General features: G+C 40.5%; 4 protein-coding genes across 5 annotated transcripts; 1 reads left to right on the top strand and 3 right to left on the bottom strand.

Annotated features, from left to right (window-relative positions):
* Window positions 1-474: 474 nt before the first annotated feature.
* colgalt1a (collagen beta(1-O)galactosyltransferase 1a) lies at window positions 475-8062 on the bottom strand. Its single transcript, XM_044180794.1, has 12 exons — window positions 7691-8062; window positions 5172-5282; window positions 4955-5072; window positions 4174-4308; window positions 3844-4048; window positions 3622-3741; window positions 3371-3447; window positions 3135-3241; window positions 2901-3033; window positions 2695-2822; window positions 2393-2599; window positions 475-2272 (listed from the first exon to the last, which is right to left on the bottom strand). The coding sequence occupies exons 1-12, from the start codon at window positions 7912-7914 to the stop codon at window positions 2005-2007; spliced, it is 1833 nt and encodes a 610-aa protein (XP_044036729.1). The 5' UTR covers window positions 7915-8062; the 3' UTR covers window positions 475-2004.
* A 99-nt stretch (window positions 8063-8161) lies between these two features.
* Window positions 8162-11157, bottom strand: pgls (6-phosphogluconolactonase). Its single transcript, XM_044180798.1, has 6 exons — window positions 10999-11157; window positions 10384-10674; window positions 10196-10303; window positions 9974-10075; window positions 9224-9364; window positions 8162-8790 (listed from the first exon to the last, which is right to left on the bottom strand). The coding sequence occupies exons 2-6, from the start codon at window positions 10645-10647 to the stop codon at window positions 8644-8646; spliced, it is 762 nt and encodes a 253-aa protein (XP_044036733.1). The 5' UTR covers window positions 10648-10674; window positions 10999-11157; the 3' UTR covers window positions 8162-8643.
* Window positions 11158-11383: 226 nt separating this feature from the next.
* On the top strand, window positions 11384-20517 carry LOC122869510 (zinc finger protein 595). Its single transcript, XM_044182619.1, has 8 exons — window positions 11384-11905; window positions 12037-12115; window positions 12207-12309; window positions 12471-13156; window positions 17573-17885; window positions 18146-18282; window positions 18382-18487; window positions 18602-20517. The coding sequence occupies exons 1-8, from the start codon at window positions 11607-11609 to the stop codon at window positions 19213-19215; spliced, it is 2337 nt and encodes a 778-aa protein (XP_044038554.1). The 5' UTR covers window positions 11384-11606; the 3' UTR covers window positions 19216-20517.
* LOC122868645 (zinc finger protein OZF) lies at window positions 20480-22762 on the bottom strand. Of its 2 annotated transcripts, none has more exons than XM_044180797.1 (4): window positions 22329-22762; window positions 22088-22206; window positions 21713-21818; window positions 20480-21643 (listed from the first exon to the last, which is right to left on the bottom strand). In XM_044180797.1, exons 1-4 carry the CDS (start codon window positions 22603-22605, stop codon window positions 20775-20777), a joined length of 1371 nt encoding a protein of 456 aa, XP_044036732.1. In that variant the 5' UTR covers window positions 22606-22762; the 3' UTR covers window positions 20480-20774. The 2 variants fall into 2 exon arrangements, with proteins under 2 accessions (XP_044036732.1, XP_044036731.1); XM_044180796.1 differs by having other exon boundaries at window positions 22067-22206.
* Between the last annotated feature and the right edge of the window lie 12 nt (window positions 22763-22774).

Consider the following 22774-nt stretch of genomic DNA (forward strand, 5'->3'; position numbering starts at 1 on the left):
CACAGATAACAATTTTTTTCAGAGCTTTTGAATTATTGATTGCTGTCGGGATGAGAAATGCTTCTGAAATACATTACCTATCCTAGCATTAAAGGTCCAGTGTGTAACATTTAGGAGGAGCTATTGACAGAAATGGAATATAATATTTATATTACTTAATATTAAGTAATATAAATATTACTTAATTTCAATAGTGTATATCACCTGAAAATTATTTTGGTGTGAATTTAAGTTATCCCATTTGGAATCATTTGATCATACAAGGACCCTTTCAATAATGTCTAATGGGGCTGTGGACGCCACTTAAGGTACATTTTTAGGTATTAAATGTTACAGCAGGACTGTCCTAACATATTGTAAAATGTTCTCCACCTAGTTGTACTTAACAGCTTGTCTCTCACATGACAGTTGAAGCAAGTGTCAGTAAAATGATGACACCTTGAGGGTTACCAGACAAAACAAGTGAAAGCAAGCTCAGTGCTACAGGCTTGTATTGCTTACGCAGTGTTTCTCAGTGACAGTAAGTATAAATGGAATAAATGGTTCACAGCCGTTTTGGGAGATCCACATGCAGTTCACAGTGTAAATGAGGTTTGAATGAGGTGATAAACATCCCACTCAAAATATTATACCTCTGTCACAATAATACATCAACACTTTCTGTCATAAAGTGCAAATTTGTAGAATAAAGTTATGTTAAGTGGTTCCTCACGTCTTTTATCTTGTTACTGGCTATAGCATTCCACTGTCATGAGTTAAATTTGCATAACCAACATTAACAGAGATATTTGGTTACACCAGCATGATAATATGCATCCTATCACAGTAATCATTCAACTTTTTTTAAAAATAAAACATTTTATTTCTTGTTGGCACAATGCACCAATGGTGAACGGCTCCCATTAATACCTAAAACTTCTTGGGACATTTAGTATAGCCATTTGAGGCAAAACCATGACAGAATAAATAAAATGTAAAGTAAGATGATCCAAACTTTACATGTTCTCTTTTGCAGGGGACTTTTATCAAGTATTCCTTACCCCAAATGCTCATATTCAGATTTAACTGACAATTATTAAGAGGTGGAGAGACTGATGTGTGTTTGGATATAGTTGGGTGTTTTTTTTTTTGTTGAGGGAACTTGGCATTTGTAGCCATGTTCCTCCCAAACCATCAAGTTTGAGGCGTGTACAGTGGTTTGTCCCATTTATAATGTCAGCCGATTGACACCATTAGCCTGGAAACAATCCAAAAGTGTCATCAAGGGACACAGGAATAACAAATTGCATTGGTGTATACTCTACAGTAGTGCAGTAAATCTATGATTCTGAGTTTACTACAACTGTTGTGTGTGTTGTTGCTTTGGTAAAGCTCTGCTGCAAGCATCTAAAGTGTTGGCTAATGATTATTCAAAACACAGCAATATGAAGTTTAAAAAGAGAAAATACTAAAGATCACAGAAAAAGACACAGATTCTCCTCTTGGACTTTTCATAAGAGAGACCATTGGATTTAGAATGATTACCGGTTGATTTAAGACAAGAATGTCTGCATAAGTCCTGATTTTGCTCAGTGACATACAGTTTGGTTATAGCCTAATTAATCTGTAGAAATTTATTTAAAAAAAAAAGCACTTCACTTTATAGGACAAAGTTAACTGCCCAATGACTGAAATGTAACAGTCCAATTGCATTCTTTGCTAATGTATAGGTTCATTTCTGTATGACAGACAGAAGTTGGGTACTGCAAATGCCATTCCAAATGGCAAGTCTAGTGCCTTTATAAAGTAAAAACTACAAACGAACAACATGACAGAAAACACAAGACACACCTGATCCCTTTTAAACTTGTCGCATCTGGATAAATTAAATCTTTTTGCGAACTCTGATGTCACATCCCTGCTGTGATGCAAAATCAAAAGTATCAAAGATGAAACATCATTAAAAAACTAAGGAGGTTGTCCTATGCAGCTCAAAATTTTTCCAAAGCCCTCATTCAGTTCCTCTCATAGCTCGTCCCGTGCTGTACTGTCCAAAGGTGACTGGAGCACATCTGAGTTCTGGGCCTCAGTGCTGATCTCAGCCTGCTCCCCAGTTTTCCCTGAGTGCGCTCTGTCCCAGTCTGTTTGGACCTTGTCATTGTCCCACACTGTGGAGGTTTCAGTGTCGCTGATGTAGCCTTTGTCGCCCGTGTAATGTGTTGGATACACTAGAAGAGGCTCGGCTGAAAATGCCTTCAGGTCCCTGGTTTCAAACTGTTCCATATAATCAGACCTGTGGAGGAGAAGGCAATGTCAAGTAAAACAAAAAAATGCTGCAAAAAAAGAAAAAAAGTATACTGTATGTTATATGTGTGGTGTGTGTACTTGTACTAGGTAGGGCACAAACACTTACACAGGGTGTTTATTGTACATGATAGGAAGAAACTCGTCCACTGGCAAAATCCTCTTGAGTGGTTCTGCTTTCAAAAGCTTCTCTGCACCTTGTAATGATATCATATAGCCTAGTGTCCAATATGAATAGTCCGCTTCCACTAAGTTGTGAATATTTGGCACTGCTTTCTCTGGGTGATCCACTTGCATTCTCTTGCGACCAATATAACTGGAAGAAAGAAATAGAAAGGCGAAGTGAGAAGGAATTGAAAACTTAAGAGAATCAAGGTCAAATTAAAGATTGTGAAGGAAGCACAAACTCACATGAGATCCCAGTCTAGTCCTTCCTCCTCCAGCTCACTCATCAAGTTCTTCAAGCGACGTTTGAAGAAGACCTCGAAGCGCAGGTCATCTTCAATCACCAGTGAGGTCTGCAGGCGTCGCTCCACAATCTAAGGCCAGACACAGATTTATCAATAAGTCCCACATCTGGTTCACAAATGTTCAAATACTTGGCCTCTGGGGTTCACCTCTTTCCAGATGTTATAGTGGGAAAGGAAGCATCCCAGCTCTCCCTTTGTCAGTGGGCGACCATGATAGGGGTCACTGTATCCTGGGAGCATGTGGATGCCCATAGCCTGAACTTCACTGACATTCATCGCTCTGAAATAGAGAGAGAAAAAAAACGTGACAAAATGGTAATGAGAAAGGGCAGACAAGTGTGATTACAAAATAAGTGTATTCATTAAACAGAGTGAACTTACTTTCCATCTACAGCTGCAATGACCTTACATGTTATCTCCTGCTCGTATAATGCCCTCAGCATACGTTCTCTGCGGTCAGTCCGCCTCTGCAGGTTTATCATGAACACCTGCACATGGGCAACAGTGGAGACACTCAATGTAATTACATATTTCTAACAGCAGGTGGAGGCATTAAGCACAGAAGTGGACAGAGGACCATTTTTGCGAACTCCATCTTCACATCACTCCTTACTCACCTCATCAAAGCCCATTTTGTCAGGATGTTTTCTATGAACAGGTATGTATTTGGAAGGCATCACTGGGGGATTTCGCACTACACAATGAGAGGGAAGATGGATGCAGAAATGGTATAAATGATATATAGAAACCCATGCTGATAGTTATCTTTAGATAAAGCAGCCGAAAGTAGAATACAGAATGAAAGCCAGAGAAAAAAAGGGAGTTAGATGCAAATGTAAAGCCCTCGGTTTGAATGCAAGCTACTCACCATTAACCTCCAGCAGGGAGTGCAAGAAGCTGTCAGCTTCGTCTTGCAAAGTATTATGAGATCGCAGTGGCACAGGGAAGTAGCCATAGGTCTCTTTATTACATACAAACATTTGAACATCTGTAGAGATGAGAGGATGCAAATGTTTTCTCAATCTGAAGTTACAACATTTAGGTTAAAAAGACAAACATCTTTGGATTTACACAGTAAACTGTAAAATACCTGCCATCCGAGCAGAGAAGGCAAACACAATGATATCATCAAAAGCCCAGCTGTATTCTGGGTGTGGCGGGTGAAAAGCCAGCTGCCTGGACGCCTCTTTCCTGAGGTCTATGAGGAAGGTGGAGTGGACCATGGGAACAGCAAAACAGCCCTTACGCACCTGCTTCCTCATGGGTATGTAGGCAGGGGTGCGCTTATAGTAACCCTGAAGAAGCCGAGTTGATTAACATTTGAGTTAAGAGAGGATTTAAGAGCATTCACTAAATCAACCAAACCCTTTGAAAACACTTGACATGCACAAGCATGTACATCCAATCATCTACACAGTACCTGGGAGGTCATTCCACACCAGAAGTTTGAATAAGCTGCACGGGATTCAAGCATTGGAGCAATGATGGTCTTATTCTCTTTCATGAGCTTCCAGAGCACATTGGGATTGGTGAGGAGGTTATCACAGTCCACCAACTGCACAAGGAAGAGAAGATAAACTGTAAAATTTGTTGGTGAATAGTCAAAGAAGTGTATGTGTAGTACACCATAAACTGACTCAGGCATCTTCAGAAGAAATGCTGAACAGGTCATGAAGGTTAAATGGGGCACTAAAACGGACATAGGAAATAAACCTACAGACTACTCATTTCAATTATGTTTTCAAGGGAGAAGGCAAAGACCGTTTCAGACATTTGTAGCACAAAATTATTGCATTGGATGTACTTTGCTTCAAAATTATACCCCACTGAAGCTGGACTATGTGGGCTGGGCTGGGGAATACAAATAGAAATGCGCACAGAGCTGCATTTTAAAATACAGATATGTTGAGTCAAGCTTTGTGTCAGTGTAAGGATCCAGATGAACCAGACCAGATAAACTTTAACCATAAGAGAGGGAAAAATATAAGTGGGTCCATTTTCAACACCCTTCCCGGTGCTTAAATTAACAATTGTGGTGGTGCTTTGGACTTGACTCTGTACTGTACTTATCCTTCAGCAGCTATTATTAATCAATTAAGATAGTCTGGGTAGAAGCATTGGCTCAATGTTAAAAAATGGAAAAATGTTCAGTGCTATCATGCTTTCTTTTGTGCCTGTAAAGAGTAGTTTTGTTGACCTACCATAAAGTAGTCTGCCCACATCTCACGAGCGGACTCCAGTGCTACTTGCCGAAGCTTCATAACATGCTCATAACGGAGGTCTGTCCAGTGCTTTGGACCATCTTCATCCCCATAATGTCTACAAGAGACATTTGGATACTAATCAGAATGATATTACCGGCTCTGTGAGCCCTTTAAGCAACACAAAGTTTTACCAGAAACTCTAGAAGAAACCAACCTGGGTTCCTCTTTTGGCCTCCACTCCACATAATGGTAAAGGTTCTGCACCTTGACAAGCCAGTCACGCAGAATGGCTGTGGTGTTGTCCTTGTTATGATCAGTCGCTACCCTGTGAATATGCAACAAATTTAAATTATTAGAATGAACTGTATTCAACATCAGAGGGGTTGAACATTAGCAACAACTGAGGCCAATAAATGGAAAACAGCAACAATGAATGTAGCACTAGTGCCAGACTAGATTCAAGCTGAGACAAGAGTTGAAAGATGATACCACAACTCAAATAACAATAGCCCAGTGTTCGTTTTTTGTAAGCTCATTGTCTGCAGCTGTGAGAACTGACACAAGTGTTAATGATACCAACATCACAAAACAAAAACACTGTACATCTAGTTGATATAATTTAGGGTAGCATATCACACTTTAAGGAACTTTCTGTGAAGGAAATATAATAAGGAAAACAATACCCTATAAAAGAAACAGCATTACAGAAGTGAAACTTTTGTCTTGAGAAAAATTGCATGTTTTAACAAATCTAAGAGGAATTAAATCCAGTCACATGTTTATCTTAAGAGTCGTTTCATCTGCCTGAATCTCTTTATCAAGACAGTAAGAAATCATGCCACAACACAACATCCACAGCCTTCCTTTCTTTAGCCATGTAGTGTTTTGTAGGTCAACAGTCTTTGCTGCAGTCAGCTGAGTTTGTATTTTGCTCAGAAGGACAACAGCCAAGCTGGGTTCTCTTGACAGATTTCACATGGATCTGTGAGAACACAGCAGCTCCATGCTAAACCATTTCTTCACTCACTTCTGCCGTCCATCCTTCCAAATTCTCAAACTTTGAATTACACTGACTCTTCTGCCTCATGTTCAGCTTAAATAAATATTTGTTTAAAGCATAGTTTTGAACCATCTACTATTGGTGCTCTATACATACATCTTTAAGTGGTGTTTCACTCACATCTAGTCTATTGTTGCTCTAGTTTAGGATGAAATGAAGGGCCAATTGCAGATGCCAAAGATTTAAATGACAGTTAGACTAAATTCTGATTCTGAGGCTTTGGCATGCTCATGAGCAGCTGCAAAAAGCTTCAGAAAAAAGCATGTAGTGTGTACACTATCTCACAGCTGTTTGCATTTTCTAGATGTAGCCATAATGTGCTTGCAGAACATGTCAAAACAAAACTGTCCTTACCTCAAACATATTTACAGAAGAGTTTTATGAGCACCAAACAAAAAAGGAGAAATAAAACTTTCACTCATGTAAATCCCCTAAATAAACTGAAATTTGTTCAGTGAGTGAAGAGCATACCTCTCGGAGCCCTCCAGGCAGTCATGCAAACTGCTCAGAGCTCTGATGGTACAAACATGAGGGGCTGTTGGAGCATGCTGTTAGGTTATTATGTGAGAAACACCTCCCTTTCACTCCCCTACAGACAGTTTAAATGGTGTATAACATCCATTTGCACTTCCCACAAGATAATTGTCTTAGAAAGTTAAGTTTGTCACAAATGACAGACAGGGTGTAACTGAGTTAGGTCTGGAAAATGGCCTACAGAAACACGTGTTTAGTGAGCCATAATACTGCATAAAACTAGTTTTAGTTTCCATAATGCAGAGCAAATATTCAATGTTGTCCTTGGACAAAGCATTTCATGTTTTCCTCCACAGTCCACTGTGAAAGAATGAACATGAATTACACAAACAGGTCCTTAAGAGGGCTAAAACAAAATTAAATTAGTGGTTAGTCATGTGTTTGCTATAGGTTAGTGCTGGGAGAGAATACTTAAGTTATTTATCTTACATGCTTTACAAATTTAAGTGTCACAGATAGTAATGCCAACAAAATCTTCACAGAAAAAGTCAATCACTTCACTAGTTAATGACAAAGAGGCTTAACCGGTAGTCAGAAGTTTTTATGGCTGGGGGGAATGATATCTGGAAGTGGCCTAAAGGTATGTTTATGTGTATTACTGGACAGTGCAGACACAACAATATTTCTCATTGTTAGGATTTGAATGTTAAATCCTATTTTATACAGTCTATGGTTAAATCATACAGCTCCCCTCGTGGCCAAATCAGTCCCGTCCCCTCCCCTCCACGTATGCAGATCAATGCATGAGCACAGTGGCCAGATGTGCTGACCTCTGGCAGACTAACAGCGGCTACCTGAGGTTGCTTAAAGTGCATATTTGAGGTCTGAACTTGGCATTGGTTCTTCGTTGTTTTCCTGTTAAAATGTGTGAGACATTTTCTAACCCGGATTGTACCCTGCAACCCAATTTGGCTACATTGTTACCATTACCCTGACATTCTCTGCCACCCCTTTTCACTCTTCCACTAAAACCCAGCCGTGCATTCAGTAATGGTTTTATGCAAATAGTATTTTTTAGGAAAAAAAACATAGGCAATAAAAAAAAGAAAGATGAAAACTTTTTGACTTTAGCTAGCAACGTGGACGTTAACTTTACTTCTTAGCTGCGTACTAGCTAACATTTCCTCATAACTACTTACCAAAGAGCCATACGGTCCTTGGGATAGTTGAGGCGCTCAATAGTACCGAGGAAATACGGCAAAGAGTGCTCGGAGTTTCTGCAGATAAGGGCGACCAGGACCCGGGGAGCGAGGAGCTGAGACTCGGGGCTCCAGCGCTCCTCCGCAAAATATCCCCGGGCAGGACTGCAGCAGGACAGGAGTAAGAGCAGCGGGACGGCGGGGAGGCAGGCGAACCCGTGCATTGCAATAATTAAGGAATATAACAAAACAAATCTAAGTGGGTGGTGGTTGTGACTCCTGATGAGACACTGCTATACAAGAGTTGTCTCTTTACTTTGTGCCGTCATCACAGAAAAGCAAAATATGTGCAGCAGCTCCTGATGTGAAAACACTGCGAAGTGGAGCTTTATTAAAGGGGTGGGGTGTGCTGTGATCTTAAAGGGGAAGGACTAGCGACCATTAATTCACAGTAAACACAAAAGTCAAATGTTTAATTAACATTTTATTTTTTAAATTTCTAATGAAAATAAGTGTACGTAACAAATGAATGCTGATTTTCACTGTCAGTGTGTGACTGGATTTGATATTTTACAAAGGGTGTGAAAGCAACTCAGAGCTGAGGGACAGAAAAAACATACATTTTGCACTATATTTATAAGGTAACTTTGTCGGGTTAATGGACCTAATACAAAAAAAAATACTTATGAACTTTATAGCCAAGAAAATATTTTATTCAATCCTCTCTCGAATAAAGGTAGACCTCTGACACACACAGACACACACGCATGTACACACATTAATCAACCTCCAAAAAGCGCTAAATGCAGTGCTGGAAATTACAAAGATGTCCCCATTGTTCTTTGTTTATCCTTATATCCTATCTCATTATCTCGCTTACATAAACCAACAGCATCATGTGAAAGTAGGAATGTGCTGTTGACTTCCTGCGTTTACTCGACAGATGGAAAGCTCTACAGTTTGGCCCCTGAGCCTAGCCGCTCTACCTGGATAGTCAAGGAGGCAGCAGCAGGGTCATCAACAAGCCAGAACAGCTCACCGTTAGTCGGGACAACACGGGCCGCTGGGAAAGCTGGACCCTCTCTACCCTCCAGCACCTCCTGCAAGAAAATGGTCACTGTGTTACAATACAACAGCAATGTCACATAACTCAGTAGTATGAACCATATTTCTGGTGGGCCTGTGGGTCATAAAAGTGCAGATCCATCCATAAATTATTTTATTGCTGTGACTGAATAGAAGAATAAATTTGTGCTCATATTCATCTTTTTCCTTCGCCTTTTTTAGCTTGGTTTTAGTCCCATCATGGTTTCTACTGGTCATCAGTCAACTTTAACTACTGAATCCTGTAACTGAACCTCCAGAGCCTGGTTCAGTAACATTTTTTCTGCATTGTTCTATTTTATCTCTGTCTCATATTTAATGGGTTTTGTGTCTGGACCTAGTCTAAGCTGATTTATTCGGTCATGGAAATAGAGTTTTAAGATTCTGAATTTGAAATGTGTATGTTCAATAAAAGTCTCTAAATGTTACCTTCAAAACGGGTGCTTTGCTTCCTCCTGTTGACACAAAAGCCACACAACGTGCAGAGTTCACCACTGGAAAAGTCATAGTTATACGCTGTGGCGGTGGTTTGGGAGAGTCGCAGATGGGGGCCACAATCTTCTTGGTTTCCTAAATATGGAGTACACCCAAACACACTCATCTATCATGTGTAATGCATACAGTCACCAAAAAGTGCCAATGTGACAACCACAACCCTATAGTATACAGTATATAGTGTCAAATACATGATGTAACATGAGTCAGATTGTGTCACAGACATGCAGCAAGAGTTGACTGTGGTCTTCATTAAGTCCAAGTTGTGCTTAAATCAAAACCTATCAATGATCCATTCATAGTCAAGGGGAGTGTCTTGAAAGGTACAGACAAAATACACATTGTTCTTTTTATCTCTTTATAGACATTCCTAAGATGGAGTAATATTGTCCAACATGGTTCAACATCACACGGAATGATGTTTTTAGGATCGTAATGATGATACAAAATATAAGAAACTTCTGCTTTTTAATGAAATATAAAACATGCATTTCAAACAATGCTATAATCCCTAATTGGTTAACTCAACTCAATCCTCTTAAGTCTGCAATGTGTATGGTGGAGAATCAGAGCAGGGGCATCTTCCTGCACTAATCCTTTTTCATAAGAATTCAACACACATACAGGTAAAAAATTCCATAATCGGCCTATATGTCTGGCAATTCACTAAAGTATGGCCCTCACCTCCAGAAGAGGGTGGTCTGGGAAGAGGGAACAGGTGTGTCCATCAGGACCCATACCCAGCAGTAACAGGTCAAACACGGGGAAGTCATCATCTGGGAAGGCCTGTGTGTTTGAAATGAGCAAAACAATCCTATGAGTATTCTGCAAAATACTAAAATCTAAAAGAACACGCCTGTGGGACTTTACAACCAGAACTGATCATGAAAAAATAAGACGTTGCACCTCTTTCAATTTGCGTGTATAGTCCTCAGCACACTCGTTCACTGACAGAGAGGAGTCGATGGTTAAGATCCCACTGTCAGGGATGTTGACCTTGGAAAACAGCTGACTCTGAAGAAGAAACAAAGAGTTACATTTGGCCCCAGTGTAACAGAATATCATACATTAATATAATCCTCCTGAAGAGATACCTTGTACAGCCCATAAGTGCTCTCAGGATCATCAAAGGAAACCAATCGCTCGTCACAGAAACCAACCACCCACTTGCTGCAGTCCAGGTCTGGCAGGGCGAGCAGCTCTTTGCTGAGCATGGACACAAGGCTTCCTCCAGACAGCCCCAGAGTGAACCTGCCATGGGAGAGGATGGCCTTCTCAGCCCGAGCTGTCACCAGATGGGCCAGCACCGGAGCAAGCTCCGCTGAGGAGGTGAAGACAACAACTCTTCTGGCAGCCATAAAAGAGCTGTCTGAATAAAGGATTTACTGGGAAGAAGAGAAAGAAAAAAACAAACAGGTTTTGAGCAATATTTAAAGGAAGTCAATTACAACACCATTTTGCAAGTCATCATGATGGGCATGTAAATGCTCTCCACATAAACTGTGTATTAAAGCCCTACTTTTAAAATATTTTGACTAAGTTACAGTTAGCTTAATACTGTAATGTAATTAGGCTGGGACTGTTCAAAGAGAGGACTGGAGACAAAAGCTACAAACCCCTGCTGATTCTTTATGATTGAATGACTGCATTAGCCAGTATCGGAAATATACAAGAGAAGCAATGCTCATTTCTTGAGATCTTAAACGAACCTGATATTTGAACTCTAACCCCACAGCTTTCCGAAAAAGACGTTGCTTTACCCACTGAGAATCTATCTCAGGAACAGGCTCTCATGAGGAGGATTTTCAGTCGGCAAATGTAATACGACACACTACTTCCTGAAACGCGTTCTCACCAGCCAATCACTATCTGTGTTTAGACCGCACTGCTTCCTGGTCAGTGGAGTCCCCGACTGAGTAATTATAACGACATAAAAAGTCAGCGTAAGGACTAACAAGTTAAAAACAGGCAATTAACAAAACACCTCAAAAGATTTCGGAAAATGTCACACAACATCAAAAGATGCTGAAGTCAATAGAGGAAGATGTGTCAATATTACAGATACACTGTATATACAGTCTCTGATACATACAGGTCAATAATGTAGATTTGAGTGTGGGTGTAATATTTCCTCCCAGCCGGCAGATGGCGACACTGTATCAAATTAAACCACGAGTTTTGAAGAGACACTCACGCGTATCATGTGAGCAAGCACACAGCGCTTCTCGTGTATTACGTTGTAACTACATTTTACGGTGAACATTAAGACCCCTCGACTACAACAACTCGCCCGCGTGTATCCAGAAACCTTATAACCATGTCGACAGTTTTCTCCTTCCAGACACAGCTCTTCTCCATCATGGACGCGTTATCCAAAACAGCTGTAATGGAAATAAGCAAACTCGTCGATATCGAGTCGAAGATGCTGAAAATAGAGATAACTCGAGGGCGGAACGAAATCGCCTCGCTCACAGAGAAACTGCAACTGATGGAGAAATTGCTTTATATTGCACAGGGGGGCAGGCAGGACGCAGCAACAGCAGCATGCTCAGTGGTGAGGGACTGTTCAGAGGACGGAATATTGGAACCTGACCGGACAAGACCTGCCATAAAAAGGTAGGCTTGTTGATTGTGTAGGTAGATAGTGTGTCTGTGTTGCGCTGGCACCATAAATACATCTCCATCATGACATTTGCTGTCAGCTACACCCTGCCTGGTGGATTTAATCTAAGTTTATTGCATCCTAGTGAGAGTCCATGGGAATGCACAACTTCGTCCACTGAGAGGAGCGGTTTGCATCAAGGTGAAGAGCATGCCGCAGCTGAAGTGAGTCCTGCACTGATCATATTATGTTACCATATTGTACTGTGTTCTTTATCTTTTAACAAGTGCAATACATATAATGTTTTCTCATTAGCTTCCAAATCCACCTAAAGAGCAGCCTGAACTGATAGTGGTAAAGGAAGAGCCGTCAGAGTTTGACAATGGAGACAATGAACTAGATAGGAGAAGCGAAAACAGTGAGTATTAAATGAAAGTTTGGTTGCACAGCAATGTTTAAAATGTATGTAATTATTCTGACTGAGGACAATACCTTTTTGTATCATAAAATGGACCTTGAGTCAGGGTCATCAAGGTAAAAAATGTTCCAAATTTTAACATGCTCATATGCTGTTAACAGGAAGGGAAGCGGTCACAGACACCCAGAGGAGTCCAGAAGTGATGCAGCCTCCCAAACCTGTCGCCGGCCGTCAGCAGCTTCTGTTCACTGAAAGCTTTGTGACACTAAACACCCAGTCGTCTCTCACTGGACCAGGGAGGAGGGAAACACAGTGGAGTCCACAGCTTACACCTGCACACACAAACCTAGAGGCTGGGAAAAGCTTGGCTCAAAATGTTGCCTCCCAAAGCTTAAGTGCGCTCAGGAATATGAAGCTTCACAACTTGAGGAACTCGGCTGCTAAGAGGTTCGGCTGCTTGCAGTGCGGCAAGAGCTTCAGATGCTTTAGCCAGCTTGAAATACACCAGAGAAGTCACACAGGAGAGAAGCCGTTCAGGTGCACACTGTGTGGAAAGAGATACGCACAAAAAGGGCATCTGTATACACACCAGCGCACACACACTGGGGAGAAGCCATACCGCTGTCCTATTTGTGGAAAGGGCTTTATTCAGAAATGCACTCTTGATATGCATCAGCGCACACACACCGGAGAAAAACCTTTTGTTTGTATCAAATGTGGCAAGGGTTTTACAAAGAACTGTAATCTAAAAAAACACCTTGCAGTACATCTGGATCCTAGTTTGAACATGTATGGTAGTGAATCTAGTGCACCGACATTTAGTGGGACATTCATAAACGGAACCACCTAAAGCAGCCATTCAAATGTAATTTCTCCTGCTGTTTGATTTGAATATTTTGTGCACAATAAAGTTATGTATCAGTGTATCATCTGCTTTTACTATCCAAATGATCAGATGTGATGAAAATATGTGTCAATATGTGTTATTTGCTGCTTACCTTTCATATATATAAGTTCCAACCAATCCCCTTCCAAACTGTCCAAACTTGATATTCAGTAACAAAGCTGAACAAAGATAGGTAAGACTAAACATGTTATGTACACACAAGTAGGTGAAAAAATAGGTGTATAGATAAATATATATCACAAGCAACAATGACCAACAACATTCAATGTCTATATACAAGTCAAGTGTTTATCATATTGATATTAATAACAGTTATGCTGATATTAATTAACAAATGTAATGTTGTGTCGCCATTTTTCCCTGTGACCGTTGGAGGGCAGTGAACATTCATGTTTGTAAATACACTCAGGTCAACTGTCAGCTCCACCTATCGTCAAGATAGACATAACAATAACATATTGACACTTCCGGTAAAACCTTTCAAAATAAAACAATCAAAAGAGACACTAGTGTGTCTAATATTCTACCTACTGTAGGTAAATTCAGAAGGGTAATTGTCATAGCAGGGCTGTGTCAACAAAGTATCTAATATTATTAAAGATAAAATTCACAATAGCAAACAACAAAACACAACACAACAACAAATACCCTTGTTGATACAAGTTTAGGGATAAGAGTGACAAAGCCCCAAGCTGTGATGAGCTAAAAGATAATTGGGAAGAACGACTGAGGAAGGAAGGAAGGCCATGAAAGTTTGCCATTTGCTTAACAGGCCTGTTGAATGCTCTGTACCTCATGCTCAAAATGTTAAAGAAGTGACATACATTAGTCCTGAGATAACTGAAAGTGTCATTGTAAAAAATTACAGGGAGCTGAAATTGAGTCTGGTAGGTTTAAAGAGTCTGGCACAGCTGTATTGCTAACATTCAAAAAAGGAAAGACTGTCAACAAGAGTAAATCTGGGATACACTAGCTTTCAAGTGAGAGAATACATATGCCCTCCACTGCTTTGTTACAAGTGTCAGCATTTTGGGCAGCAGCATATAGAGGAGCTAGAAGATGAATACATGGAGCGAACTATGACTTTATACAATGTCATGTTGAGGAAATCAAGTGCTTTAACTGTAGTGGAAACCATATGGCTTCCTCCAGGGGTTGTGAACATCATGTGGAAATTGAAAAGGTGAGAGCTGGGAGGAAAATGTCATGTGCGGATGCCTTGAGAAAAGTGAGGAGATTAGTGGAACCTACCAGACCAGCGATAGCTAGTGCTCCCTCTTCACTGCCTATGGTTAAGGATACAAGGAAAAACAGTCCTTGCATTAATGGCAGACATTCTATGGGCAGCTAGAAACCAAACCAAAAGGTCAGTTGTGGTAGATGCTGCTGAAAGATTTCTTGAGGAGGTACATTTAAGCCTAGGGGACTTGCACAAGTACATGAGGCAAAAGCTGGAAATGCATGAGAGAGGAGTGTAAGAGAAAGGAAGTGTACAGACAGGAGTGAGGATTACACTGAAGAGGGACACATGGAAATAAATTAAGATGATTATTAAGCTGCTGATGTTTTGTATCTTGCAATGGAATGCAAAGAGGTTGGTTGCAAATGGGCAGGAATTTAGGTTTGTTGATGTACTCAAAGATAAACCAGAGGTATTGTGTATTCAGGAAACTTGGCTTTGAAAGTATCAGACAGGGTCAAAATGAGAAAGCAAGAGGAGGTTGTGCAACATTTGTAAGATCTGATGTGCAGTAGCAAAGTTTGAAGTCTCCACTAGAGTGTGTGGTAGTAAGAGTATGGGGGAAGCACAAATGGGTAAACATTGTGAATTTCTATAATCCCTGCTTTAGGAGGTTATGGAACAAATAGGGACACCAGCCATTTGGGAAGGTGACTTTAATGCTCACAACCCCCTTTGGGGCAGCAGAATGAAAGATAATAATGGGAACGCTGTGGAGGAATTTATGGATCAGAATCATCTTTATTGGCCAAGTATGTGTACACATACAAGGAATTTGACTCCAGTTTTAAGTTGCTCCCAATGAACTTACACACAACAATTTACAGAAAGATTGAAATATACATACAAATCAAAACAACTTTATTATCCAGTAAAAGGAAATTCATTTGGTCAGTGGTGTATACAGGGGTGTAAACAGTACAAAAAAGTAACATGATTACAGAAAACATATAAGGTAAAACAGTAATCCATAAAAGGAACTGTATCAGAAAAACTACATCATCTATATTCAAACTATATTCACAGTGCTGCCCAAGCTAAAGTCCCCCCCCCTTTCTCCATTTATTATTACACACACACAATAGATTAATCGAATAACAGCTTATGTGCAATGGTCTTGTGCATCACATATGTGAAGCAAAACCCCAAAACAAAAATAATTGTACCATGGTGGAATAAAGCGTGTGATAAAGTGGTCAGAGGTAGGAACTGTGCCTCACGAGCATTGAGAAAGTGGCCAACAGACAACAAAGCAATAGAATATAGAGAGCTACGCATAGACTGTATAAAATAAGCTAAAGTTAGGAAAGTGATTGAGTGATTAAGACTGCAAAAAAAGAATGCTTGAGAAGATATTGTTAGTTGGAGAAATATGGGCAGCAGTTCACCGCATCTCAGGAGTTTTAAGGGGGTGGTCGCCACAAGTGATTTGGAGAAAGCAAAATTGTAAAGAAAATAAAAAAACAGTTTTGGGCTGCTCACAGTGGAACAAACATGAAGTGAGGAAGGTATAACGAAAAGGATTGAGACACTAAGTGTCTAAACTTGAGGTAAATAAAGATAACACTGATTTGTATTTCTCATTGGAAGAATTGCACAGAGCAATAAAAAAGGGGGGAGAACAGCACCTGGAAAGGATGGCATTAGCTATGAGATCTTTAAGCGATTAGATGATTCAGTGTTACATGAAATACAGGCTCTCATATATACTAAATGGAAAGAAGGAACTCTTCCTGGAAGCAAGCAGCGGTGGTCCCAATTTTAAAACTGGGGAAAGATGCCTTGCAGGCAATCGAAAGGGTAAAGGAAGTTATGCCCCTGTACACAATTAATGATTTATGGAGAAATGATAAGATCAAGATTAGATTATGATTGTTTTTGTTATGGAACAGCAGCCAAATTAGCTCTCAAGAGACTGGATGTAGTAGAAGCAAAGGCACTGAGAATATGTTGTGGGGACTTCCATACAACCCCAACTCCTGCCTTACTTATAGAGATGGTGGAAACCTCACTGGGAATTCTGCAATCAAAACTGGCAATACAGTACATTGTTAAACTAAGGGGACATCAAGGGGAGCACCCAGCTCCAAATTAGTTCGAGAAAATGCAGTGGGGAGAAGCAATAAGGAAGAAAATGTTTAATTTTAAGATGAGTAAAGAGGTGAAGCTGGAGTTTGGACAGGTAGGGGTGGCCCCTTTAATTTGGTCAATTATATCACTGTGGATTTTACCCACTCCAAAAGTAGACTTCAGTATCTCAGGAAACATAAACGCACATGATAGTACTGCTTATGTGGACATGGTAAAGGAAAGGCTGAAAAACAACTGGGAACATTATCTCCAAATGTAAACAGATCGGAACAACCAAGAAAACTAGGCTTTGCCTTTTACATTCCCAACATTGAAATTATAAAATACAAATGACTGAGAGGGTTTCGGTCTTTACAACAGAACTAATAGCTATAATATGGGCATTACAGTGGTTTGAGGAGATGAAGCCCAGACATGTTCAGATTCAGCTTCAGTTTTGAATGATGACACTTATGGAAAGCAAGTTAGGGGTCCGGTCATGCTGGAGACTCAATGAGTTTTCTTTTGGTGCCACCCCATGTTGGGGTGGAAGGGAATGAGGCAGCAGATATGGCAGCTAAAAAGGCACTGAAGAGAGACATAGATGTGAGAGTGCTCATTGGGACATCTGAGTAAATATAATATCAAGAAAAACAGCTGTGTGGCAGAAAGAGTGGGAAAATGAAAAGAAGGGCCGTCTTCTCTATACAAAATAATACAACACTTTCTCATTGAATGCAACCGTTACATGGAACAAAGATAAAGGCTATATGCTGCATTATCACGTCTGGAAGATTGTGAAAGAAGTCCTTGAATTCATCGCCGCGACAGGATTACACTTTTGGAAATAGACACAGCCGAACTGCAATCATACTCACGACCTGTGGGGGCAACAATGTGCCGCAAGTCATGTAGTCTGCCGAAAATCCAGAAGAAGAAGAAGAAAAAGCTCCTCTGCTTCGCGTAAGCAAAGAACCGGCCGTTTCCCACAATCCCTTGCGGCACAGCTATATGTCTACCAAAAATTTGATTAAGGAGAAACGTAGCAACGCTGGGAATCTTGTCAAAATTTCGAAATATTCGGCCTCCCTGTTAAGATGATGTGCGACACCACAAACCGAAGTTTTCGGACACAGTTAGCCGCTATCCTGGACAAGCTAACGAAGGTGGCTTTGGTTGAAATAGGCAGCCTGGCTGATGAATGCTCCTCCGTCCTTCACACCGAGATATCCCTGCACAAGACGGAGAATGAGGCGCTAAAGAAGAGGTGTTACTCACTGGAGGTCCAGCTGAGAGCAGCGAGGGAGGCACAGACCTACCCGGCACATGTCAATAATGTCAGCCGCCAGCACCTTGCAGGTCAGGATGGTCAGAAATCGGGACAGACAGTCCTGTCTAGGCTGGGGACCGGAGGGGGTTTTACCCAGCATAAAGTAACTGTTTATTTGTCAGTGTTATAGCAGACTACTTAGCTTTAGAATACAGCCACCTCAACTCACTTATGTTAAGAAAAAACTAAACAATAATGCTGTTCAAAGTTTTATTTGATCTTGGTGTATATTTTCCCAATGATTATTACCTACAGGAGGTCACAATTTCATACCTGATTCTTCTTCCAGAACAGCAGCAGCTTGCTCCAGCCATTGACGGGGTTTTTGGAAAGGACTGGTGCATGGATCTGTGGAGAGAAGAGAAAATCCCCTCTCAAAGAAAAGACACAGTAGAGCCTGCTGCTATGACAAGCATGGGAACACAGGTCAGTGACTCATTTACCAATAGGTTTTGTTTTTTCCTTTGCAATCATTTCCTCAGTGAGCTGAGATGACTGAAAGCTGTTGTCATGTCTTGTTGGTAGGCAATAGACTTAATGGAGAGAGACCCTGATCTCATCTTTGTTAAGGAGGAGACATATGATGATCATCCTATTGGCCTGCAGATGAGGCTCACTGATAACAGAAAAAGTAAGTTTGGATAAAAAACCACAAAACCAAATAACTATAATCCCGTGTGACATAATAACTATATAATTATAACTATAATTCTGTGATTTAACTACATTTATTCTCATTTGACAGTTGTTGGAATGTTTGAGGAGGACAGCATGCTTCATAGATCTGTTGATGAGCTGCAGCTTCACTCAGGGGAATTAAACAACTTCTCCATGACGGCTGACAGTCAAACACAACAACGCACACAGACTACAATTATGGACAAGTTAATAGATGATGCAACAATGATCACTCTGGTTGACAACACAAATCCTCCGTCAGACACCGCTGAATACTCGGACTATACGAACAATATCCACATGAATGCAACCAAAGAACTCACCATTCAGTCAAAACTTGTGAAGCCACCAAAACAGTTTCAGTGCTTATTCTGTGGGAAAATATTCAACTATTTGAGCAGTTTAAAAGTCCACATCAGGCGACACTCCGGTGAGAAACCGTTCAACTGCTCAGTTTGTGGGAAGCGGTTTGCTCAGAAAACGTACCTGAAACTGCACCAGCGTGTGCACTCAGGGGAGAAGCCTTACAGCTGTCCAGACTGTGGCAAAAGCTTTTCCCAGAAAAGCTCTTTGAACATACATCTTCGAACACACACTGGTGAAAAGCCTTATAACTGTGTGGATTGTGGGAAATGTTACGCATACAAGTATGGTTTAAATCACCACCAGTGTTTCAATTGACTGATCAAACCACATGGTTATTGGGAGTCTAACTCTGATACTTCTACTAAAGTGCTCTCTGTGTTGCTCAAAGTGGCTCAGCATGTGCCGGAATGTTTATGTGAAACTCAAATGTGGAAAAAAATATTTTATTTGAAATACTCATCTATATCAAAGAAAAGCTAATTTTGTAGCCCATATGGTTAACAGTGCTGCTATAACATCTTAGCTTGTTTGGTGTTTTTAGCTTTAATTTGAAGAGAAATGCTGCAGCAGCCAAATAAGGGTACAGAGAATAGCTGTCCTTCTGTGTACCGTTTGAATGGGTGGGATTCGGTTTATTTGATTAGTTAGGGGGTTTATTGATTAACAAGCCTTTGAAGTCATTTTCACATCATGATTGCTAAGTGTCAAAGATCAGGTAACACACATTTGCTGCTTACATTTAAAACTATGACAAAAAATACTTCAATTTCATTCATTGCATGTTGTCATATGGTTGGTGTTACATGTTATACATACCTGTCATATTTCAGACTACAAATAGCTTGTGTCAAATAATGCCAAAATAATTACTGTGGACAAGTGCTCCATTGTTTGCACACATGTAGCAGAAACCTTCAAAACTACCTCTTCACAACAATGTAGAAGTAAAACACCTAATTTCATTGCCCTAGTCTTACCACTGCTTTATATTTCCCATTTGTCATGCCTCATTTCTTGGCATTTAACAGGACAGAAAGTCGGTAGGCCTATCTCTTTAAAAAACATGACTGTTAAATAGAGATGTTGGTGTATATAAGTCACATACATTTCAAATGAGTTCCAGGAATTGTTCAGGTCTAGATGCCCGTTTTAAAATGGATTTGTATGGTTGGTTATATTAGACAAATTGTGTTGTCAGTGTGCAGTCAAGCCAAACTCTTAGTTTTTTTTCTAAATGTTAACCATTTCTGTTGAAGAAATCACATTTTTTATGCTGTACTAAACTGTCACCACACCTAAACAAAGCAATTATCTGTACTAAGCACCTGTTTTGCCTGTAATAATATGATTCCCCTGAAAAGACCACGCTGGCCCCACTGAGTAAATTATCCCTACCCAAGAAATCTTTTGGTGTTGGATTGTTTTACCCGTTCACTCAGAACTGCATGCCCATTACACAGCCCCATCAAATGTGCATTGTTCAAGTTGATTATGTAAAGACTCCGCTAATAAAACTGATTCCTCAAGTTCAAGACAACTTGAGTTTAGATTAGACAAAATGTAACTCATACTTTAGAAGGAGAGTTCTATCAAATAAAATTTTAATCAGTAAGTGAACATTCATGACTGTGTTTTATTGTAAAGACAGAAACAACTGAAACACTGAAGTGCTAATTTCTTAAATAAAAACTGACAAAAACGGGACATTTTGCTCCACATTCCTGATTTTTTTTAAGCACTATAATACAGACTACAAGTCATTCCAAACATGACATTAACTACCCTTACACTAATGTGAGAAGTAGTACATGATGCATTCAGATAATATTGCTACTGATCTTGCACCACAATCAGTCACTTACAGGTTTCAGCTCTTAAGTTTTAAGATGTCTCATAGCTATGGGCTTTTCTCCCACAACCTCACGATTTCTGTGCGCCATTAAATGATGGTTGAGGTTGACCTTTTGAGTGAATGTCTTCCCACATTTAACACAGCAGAACGGTTTCTCTCCAGTATGAATACGTAGGTGACATTTCAGGTTGCCTTTCTGGGTGAACCCTTTCCCACATAAGCTGCACCTGTAGGGTTTCTCTCCTGTGTGGACAACGTAGTGAATCCTCAGAGCCGATGGGTTTGCAAAGGTCTTCCCGCACAGCTCACATGACTTACTGACTCTCTGAGAGGGAACTGGAGGTACGCAGGTGTGCAAATTTAACTTGTTCCTGTGAGGGAAATGCTGCTTACAAATGTTGCAAAAGTTTGACTTGTGTGACTTCATGTGGTGTGTTAAAGTGCCCTTGTGGAAGAAAGTCCTGCTACATACTTGACAAGTGAATTTGCCTTTGTTTGGATCTCTGGTGGTTGCTACATGAAGCATATTAAAGTCATCATGTGAATCTTTATCCAGAGCAGTGCTGTTTTCAGAGTTGTTTGCAGGTAATGTTTGCTGATTGTTTTGGCTGGGCCCACCTGCAGTGTTCATCGTTTGCTCCTGCTGACTTTCTTGAATGAACTGTACATCATCATCATCAGCATCATCATCCTCTTCAATTGGAATGATATGAGTGCTGAAGGCCTCCTCTGTGTCATTGATGGATATCAGCTGCATGGACGGTTCTTCAATACCACCTGCAGACACAACCTGTTCTCCATCCTGATCAAATGACAGGCTGCAAGTGCTGCAGTCAGCTGAGAAACCAACGGAGAGTTGCTCTAGTTCCTCAGCCATGCTTTCTTCATGTTCTGTTACATAAAAATACAAGTCAAACACTTCAAACGCATCTAAAGCTGCTAAATTGCAGTGTCTCTTACCTTCTGTACTAAGTGTTTCCTGCTGGCAGCTACTGGCAGCATCCTCCACATAATCCTCCTCTTTGATCTCAGTCACAGTAATTTGGTCAGATAGCGTCGCCACAGACTGCAAAACAGTCCAAATGTTAAACTGTAGTTCAAAAGAGCAACCTTTTCTGTGACAGCAATGCTTTACCAGTATATATATATATATATATATATATGTGTGTGTGTGTGTGTGTGTGTGTGTGTGTTTTGAAGTTTGTATAGCAGTACTTTATATTTAAACCTGCATATTACCTGCTCTACTGCGTGTTGGACGCCTGTAAACACTGTTTATTGCATAAGGCCATAAAGATATCAAACAATGAATACCTCTGTAAACGTTCCTCTTACTTTCTCAGAGGATTGTGGCGAGTCTGTGACTCTCTCCAGACTGTATGGGTCTCTGTCTTTCCACAGATTCATACACCAATCTTTTCCAAAGATCCCCTCTATGGTGGGAGGCCCAGACACTGAGGAAAAAAAAAAAAAAAAAAAAAAAAAGTAAACAGAAAAAAAAACAGTAAACACAGAAGCAATGCTGATGATTTCTGTTCAAATCATCTGCGCTGTTGTTACTGTGAAACAAATGTACCATAAGCGTCCCCGTCACTGTAGAAGACAGTTTGTACACCTACGCTGCGATAACTTTTACCCAACTTGGGGGTGTCGCTTCTCACAATCGTCAACTCGCACTCCAGATTGTTTATTTTGTCTGCCAGGGCTGAATTAGCAACCAGGAGCCGAGACAACTCCAACCGGAGCTCAGCCGAGTCTTCATCCACCAGTTTGCAGACCTGACTCAGGGCAGACCTGGCCATCGTCTCCATGATGGACGAGAGTTGTGAGTGAAAAGAGAGTCGGCTCACCATCGCTGTAACAACCCTCTTTACCAATATGAAGAAAATTCAAGAAACTAAACTGTTAGTTAGTTTTAAAAATGAAAACATGCATTAGCTGTATAGGCTATGAAGCTAATTTGATCTAACGATGCTCGCAAAGCGGGACCCAAATAAATGTAGCATCCGTGACGTATTTCCG

This window comes from Siniperca chuatsi, linkage group LG21 (assembly GCF_020085105.1).
Source record: "Siniperca chuatsi isolate FFG_IHB_CAS linkage group LG21, ASM2008510v1, whole genome shotgun sequence".
Lineage (NCBI taxonomy): Eukaryota > Metazoa > Chordata > Actinopteri > Centrarchiformes > Sinipercidae > Siniperca > Siniperca chuatsi.